Consider the following 6576-nt stretch of genomic DNA (forward strand, 5'->3'; position numbering starts at 1 on the left):
CCTGCCTGGCCAAGTGAGTCGGAGGGAGAAGATGCAGAAGCAGGGGGAGGATGCCAGACAGACAGAGGGTTGAGGGCTCCCTCCTTCGCCACGCCCACCAACAAACCCCATTTACATAGAGCGCAGGGGCCAGGGCCTCCAGAAAATGGGCTTTCCCTGAGGCTGAAGAAAGGCCCAGAATATGGGTGCTAGTGAGGCCAGGGCGAGAGATGGGGCTGGCCTTGGATTTCTGGCGCAGGGCTCCCCAGTCAGAGGGATGAGGTTGGCAGTCTGGGCCATCCCTGACCTTAGACCATCTCAAGGTTCCTGTGCGGACCCTGGGTGAGGCCCTGGGCCCTGGGGTTGCAGAGAGGTCTTAATCCTGAGAGCTCAAGCCAATGGACAGTGTGAAGGGGGTCCCTTTGGAGTGGCCTCCACCCTGTGCACACACACGCCACCCTGTGAAGTCAGGAAGGTAGCATGAGGCCCTCAGTCTTGATGGATCCAATGACACAGGGCCCTCCCACCTCAACCCCCAGACATTGTCAGGACCTGGGGTGGTGGCAGGAAACCTGCATGTGACCCACCCACATTCACTCTCACACACCTGACACACACACTGGCACTCCGACTGACCCACATTTTCACACGTTTTCTTCACACACACCCTCATGCTTTCACACACTCACACACACACTCACACACAGTCACATACACACAACGCACTTGGTCCTGAATCTCTGGTGCACAAACACCAGGCCCCATTCCCTCTCCTGAGTTGAAATTTCCTGGGATGCCCTGCGGAGATTCGCTCAGACCCCTTCATCGCTGGTAGCAGAGGAAGGAGGGCCTTACCTGGGGAAACAAACACTTGAACCTGGGAAAAGGGTTCAGGCAAGAAGCCAGGAAGCCCCTCTTCCATCAGTAGCGTGGAAATCCCACACCTGTATTTTCCTGCATCGTTTGCAGTGAGGTTCGTCAAGGTCACTGTGAAGGTGAGGTTTCCAGGATGGTCCAGGACGGACACTCGGCCTCTCCTCACCTCTCTCCTGGAGGCGCTGGTCTCCACAGTCTCAGAGAAAAGTGGCAAGCACGGCTGTCTGCACCAGTATTTGTTAAATGCCTCATATTCCTTCTGGTACCGATACTGCACGCTCAGGGATCCGCCCACGGTGCCCGTCACATTATTGGGGCCGCGCAGAGACAAAGAGCCTGGAAAACACAATCCATCTCGTCTTCCCCTGGAAGAGCCTGGGCCAGAGGGGCCCTGGGTGTCAGGTCTTTTGGAAGTCACCGTGAGGCCTGAAGGAGGGGGCAGGCACCAGCAAGGTATAGGCAGACACAGGAGGAGATCTAAGGAGACACCTGTTATGGGATTCTGAGACTCAAGAGGTCATGACCAGCCTGTGTGAGTTCAACCAACTCACAATGTGAGGGGGAGAGGAAGGCTTTGGTGGTCCTAGACAGGTTCTGGGTCCCATCCATTACTTAGAATTGAATAAAGCTACTAAGCATGCTCTGAATAAAGGGATGGATGGATGGATGGATGGATGGATGGATGGATGGATGGATGGAGAGATGGACTAGGAAACAGAAAATAAGAATGGGAACAGGAAAATTTAGATAAAGCCCAGTGTTGGGAACTAAGAGGAAGCCTTCAGCTCACTGTGGACCCCGAGTTTATAATCCCTGCTTGTACAGGTAGGACCTCCTGCTCATAGGTCTGAGTCGCACAGGATGAGCGTTGGCCAGGGTATAAGGAGGCCATTTAAGAAGGGGCTCTTCTTGACCACGGTTCAAGGACATTAAGACTTCGATTTCCCTCCTGGGACAGACTCCTGCAGCAACACTTGCCATCACTGAATATCTTCAGGGACTCCTTGCTCCACATCGATGACCCACCAGTGGTTCCTTCCATCCCCTACTCCTTGGCAGCCTCCTCCTCCCCCCTCCCCCCCCACACCCGTCCCCAGCCTTGCCATGCCCTGAGCCTTAGCTGCAGGTCCTTTGCCACCTCTAAGGCTTTGGCATTGCCCTTTCTTCTCCAGTCTCTCTGAAAGCTCCAGTTCCAGATGACGAGGACGCAGGCCCCTACAATCTCTGCTTCCTGCCTGGAGAGTCACGCAAACTCTAGACACCTGAGGAGTCCTCTCACTGCAAGGAACCGCTGCTGTCCGTTCTGCCTTGACAGGTAACACAGCCACCAGCCCAACAGTCCTAGCTCTCCGCCCCCACCCTCTTCTCTCTGGCGTCTTCCTGACCCTAACAGTGATGGAACTAATGATTACAATGGCTAGACTTCCTTGGGGCTCCGTCTGTGCTCACAGTGTGGAGAGCATTTCCCACTTAACCCTCATCCTATCCCAGTGAGGAACTAGGGTGCGCCGGGGCTTTTATAATGACACCTCATCCCTCTTGGCTTGTGTTTTTGTGGCGTTCCCTGCCCATCACCACCCTTTGCTCACCCTGACCTGCCAGAGCAGATTTCCCGCTCACCTGGGACACAGAGAAGCAGCAGAGCCCATGGCAGCCACATGGCCCCGTCCCTCGGGCTGGCCTCTCCGGCTGCACCTGGCGGGGGGCTGCAGGCTCCTCACCCAGGGTCTGCTCCCCTGTCCCCTCCTCTGCTTCTCTCGGCCCCGTCTCTGCTTGTTTCTGTCCTCAGAGCAGGTCAGAAAGTGTAGGCAGCGGAGGGAGCGGGGCATCACATGGATGGAGAAACTCGGTGCTGAATCTGAACTTGCAGTTCCCTTTTCTCTCCCCAGACATGAGAGCACCCCTCCCATCACTCAGCCACAGCCTGCAGCCCCTCCCCTCCCAGCAGCCTGGGTCCATTTCCATCCCCATTTCCCAAGGGCTCATTTCCTGTGGGTGAGACGAGCAGTCCCGTGCGGTACAGGCATGACTGGGCCTTGTCTAGACAAGGCCAGCTGCGTACAGGGCCCCATGCAAATGGACATGTTCCAGAATATTAAGAAATTCGAATGGCGGCTACGAGAGTTACACCAAGAGCGAGGCCCTTCTAAGTGCAGGGCCCGGTGGGTGTGCATGGCGCTGTGCCCCCAGAAAGCCGGCCCTGTCTCTGGGTGGGACAGATGGTGAGGCTGGGTCCACATGGGGGGCTTTGCTCTTCTGAGCCCCCAGCTCTTGTCTGCCCTCCTCAGACCCCAGAGGCCTTGAGTGGTTTCATCTTGGTCATGTGCTCCTGACTGGTCTCCATTGCTCTGGCTTCAAAGGGAACTTGACAAACCACCCTCAAGCCTCACCTTGAACCTGGGTGTTGAATGAGAGGTAAAGCGTCTCCTGGGTAGAGATGTTTCCGTAAATGGGAAGGTAGGTCAGGTGTTACCTGGCCGGGAATATACCCAATTTCATGAAGCAGCCACAGGGATGAATAAAGGCAGACACAGGTGGGAAATGCTTTATCCAGGAGCTTAGGTTCATGTACGGAGAAAGCTCTGCAGTTCGGGGGTTCTGTTGTCAAACAACTTCTCTTAATTGGGCGTCTCGGTAAAAATAAAAATTCTTGTTCAGTTTTTGCTGAGGAAGCTTCATATTTTCTGTGGTTTTGTGTGTGCCCTTGTGTGGGCGCGCGCACCCTCCCATGTGGGGCGGCTTCCCGCACAACGTGTTGAGCAATCTCACATTGCCGGCAGAGCCAGGGAGAAGCACTGTGCTAGAAGCAGCGGCTTCTTCAGGCCACTGGCTTCTGTCTACTTATGCTGGACTGCCCCCCCAATGTAAACCTTAGGGCTCCAGAACATGAAAAGGTACAAAAATTCACATCCGTATTCTGTGTGGTTGTTTTTTAATTGATTGTGAGAGAGAAAGGGAGAGAGAGAAATATTGATCGGCTGCCTCCTGCATGTGCCCCAACTGGGGAGCAAACCTGCAGCCTGGGCATGTACCCTGACCGGGAATCGAACCAGCAACCTTTCGGTACACGAGATGACGCCCAACCAACTTCAAGGGCCCAGGCCATATTCTGCCATTTTTTCACCACTTTTTGTGACATCTTAGGTAAACTTACTTTCTTTTCAACGTGACCTTAAAAGAAAAGGACGCCCCCAAAAGTGATTTTTAGCTGTGACCCTCCGTGAGTCACGTGATTGCTCTCAATTCAGGATTCAGACTCGCTCCCTCCTTCCCAGCTCACCCGGTCTGGGTGCAGTTGGCGGTAGGTTATCCTGTGTGTCTGTGTGTCCTTTGAAGAAATTCTGTGTGTGTGTGTGTGTGTGTGTGTGTGTGTGTGTGTGTGCGTGCGTGCTCGGTCTTTCCCCTCCTCAGGGAAAAGTAACACCTTACAGGTGTTGTCTGTGGCTTGCCTATTTTAACATACTGTATTTTCAAAATCACCCTATATCAATACCTGTAGACTATTTTTAAAAAAAAATATTTTTATTGATTTCAGAGAGGAAGGGAAAGGGAGAGAGAGATAGAAACATCAATGATGAGAGAGAATCATTGATTGGCTGCCTCTTGCACGTCCCCTACTGGGGATCAAGCCCGCAATCCAGGCATGTGCCCTTGACTGGAATCGAACCCAGGACCCTTCAGTCCGCAGGCCCATGCTCTATCCACTTAGCTAAACCGGCTAGGGCCGCCTGTAGACTTTTGTTTTCAATGTCTGCATAGTATTCCATGATATCTGCATATTACGATTTGTTTCATTCTTTCCCTCTTGATGGACACTTGAGTTGTTTTCAGCTCTTTGTAACTACATGCAATTCCTTAATGACTGTCTTTGCATATGTGGCTTGATATGCATTCGTGAATGTGCCTGTGGGATAAATTCCTGTATATAAAACAGCTGGGTTTCGGGTCTGTGCATTGTCTGTGCATGGAACCAGCAACTTTTCGGTGCACGGGGTGATGCCCACCCACGGAGCCACACCTGCCAGGGCCCAACAGTGAAGTTTAAACACTCACGATATAAAAATGTTTGGAGAGGCAGACACAGGTACAGGAGACAGAGGAAGGACATTCCACAAATGCTCCTTAAGAAAAAGAAAAATAAGCCACAAGTGAAAATGATCGAATTTAATTTAAAATGATCCTGAAATAAAGAAACCCTTCCATCTGCAACTGAAAATCCACACAGTGTCCCAGTTGGGGGGGGGGGTCCTAATGACCCACACCTAGAACCTTCTGAAGTTACAGAGCCTCCAGGACAAAGACAGAATCGCATGGGCCCATATCAGAGAAGACCCAGGTCAGAGGGAGTAAGTTATGAATATGAAGGGGAGAGGCTGGCATCAGATGTCACCACAGCACGGCATCCCAGGGGACGTGAAGGAAAATCTACACGTTCCCAGAAAAGACGGGACCCTCTGGGAATTGTCTACCCGGGATCGTTGCTTTTGGCAACGAACACTCCCATGCGCACAAGCGCTTATGAAATACAGCACCCGCGAGCCCCTGGAAAATAGAAAAACAACATCGTGATGAAATTGTGCCAACCAAGAAATAAATCAAATAATGAAGAAAAAAGAAGCTACGGTGATCAGGGAATATATTTAAAAATAGGGAAAAAAAGACGAAACGACCATGGGAAATATTTACAGAAGGGAATATAAATATCATCCATGCAAAAAGTACGATACCAGCAAAATCAGTACTGGGAAGGGGAGGGTGGGCAAAGGGCAAGATGCCAAAGTCCTCACGTGTACAGCACAGTCCACGGTAGCTTAAATGTGCTGTTAAAAATAAGATGCTCATGCCCCAGCCAGTTTGGCTCAGTGGATAGAGCGTCGGCCTGTGGACCAAAGGGTCCCAGGTTCGATTCCTGTCAAAGGGCATGTACCTTGATTGCAGGCTCCTCCCCAGCCCGGGGCCCTGGTTGGGACTCATGCAGGAGGCAACCAGTTGATGTGCTTCTCTCACATCGATGTTTCTCTCTGTCTTTCCCTCTCTCTTCCACTCTCTCTAAAAATCAATGGAAAAATATCCTCGGGGGAGGATTTAAAAACAAAAGGATGCTCATGGCGGGTCTCAGGGCCCAAGCACAGTGCCCAGGGCAACCTGGTGAGGCAAGTTGGCCCCAGCGGGATGAGCAGGGTCCCTTGCAGACGAGACCTCCCCTGGCCATGTCCCACACCGTCCCTCCTGGCCTGGCTCATGCTGTTTCTTCTGCCCTTTGCACTAGTGGCCTCCCTTTTCAATCTTTTTTAAAAAATATATACTTTATTGATTTATTACAGAGAGCAAGGGAGAGGGATAGACAGTTAGAAACATAGATGAGAGAGAAACATCGATCAGTTGCCTCCTGCCCACCCACTACTGGGGATGTGCCAGCAACCAAGGTACATGCCCTTGACCGGAATCGAACCTGGGACCTTTCAGTCCACAGGCTGACGCTCTATCCACTGAGCCAAACAGGTTAGGGCCCCTTTTCAATCTTGAAGCTGCCAGAAGTTCAAGTCCAGGGAGGAGCCAGAGAGGAAGAATCTTTTTGCCTTTCCGAAGCAGCAGCATCCTGGTGTCCTCGTCCCTCCTCCACAGTTGACAGCCAGGAAGGCTCCCATCCTGATGGGAGCGATCCAGATCCGGCTCTTGAAAGCTCCCAGCTGCTAGGCCGGTCCAGGCTCCACAGTTCGA

General features: G+C 52.3%; 1 protein-coding gene across 1 annotated transcript; it reads right to left on the reverse strand.

The window, feature by feature from the left end:
• Window positions 1–834: 834 nt before the first annotated feature.
• LOC106728217 (CMRF35-like molecule 8) lies at window positions 835–2638 on the reverse strand (the record flags this gene model as incomplete). The annotated part of the gene is made up of 2 exons (XM_014549723.1): window positions 2476–2638; window positions 835–1191 (listed from the first exon to the last, which is right to left on the reverse strand). Coding segments are annotated over exons 1-2 (397 nt in total), but the record flags the coding sequence as incomplete, so codon positions are not given.
• Between the last annotated feature and the right edge of the window lie 3938 nt (window positions 2639–6576).

Source organism: Myotis brandtii, unplaced genomic scaffold (assembly GCF_000412655.1).
Source record: "Myotis brandtii unplaced genomic scaffold, ASM41265v1 scaffold5686, whole genome shotgun sequence".
NCBI classification, from domain to species: domain Eukaryota; kingdom Metazoa; phylum Chordata; class Mammalia; order Chiroptera; family Vespertilionidae; genus Myotis; species Myotis brandtii.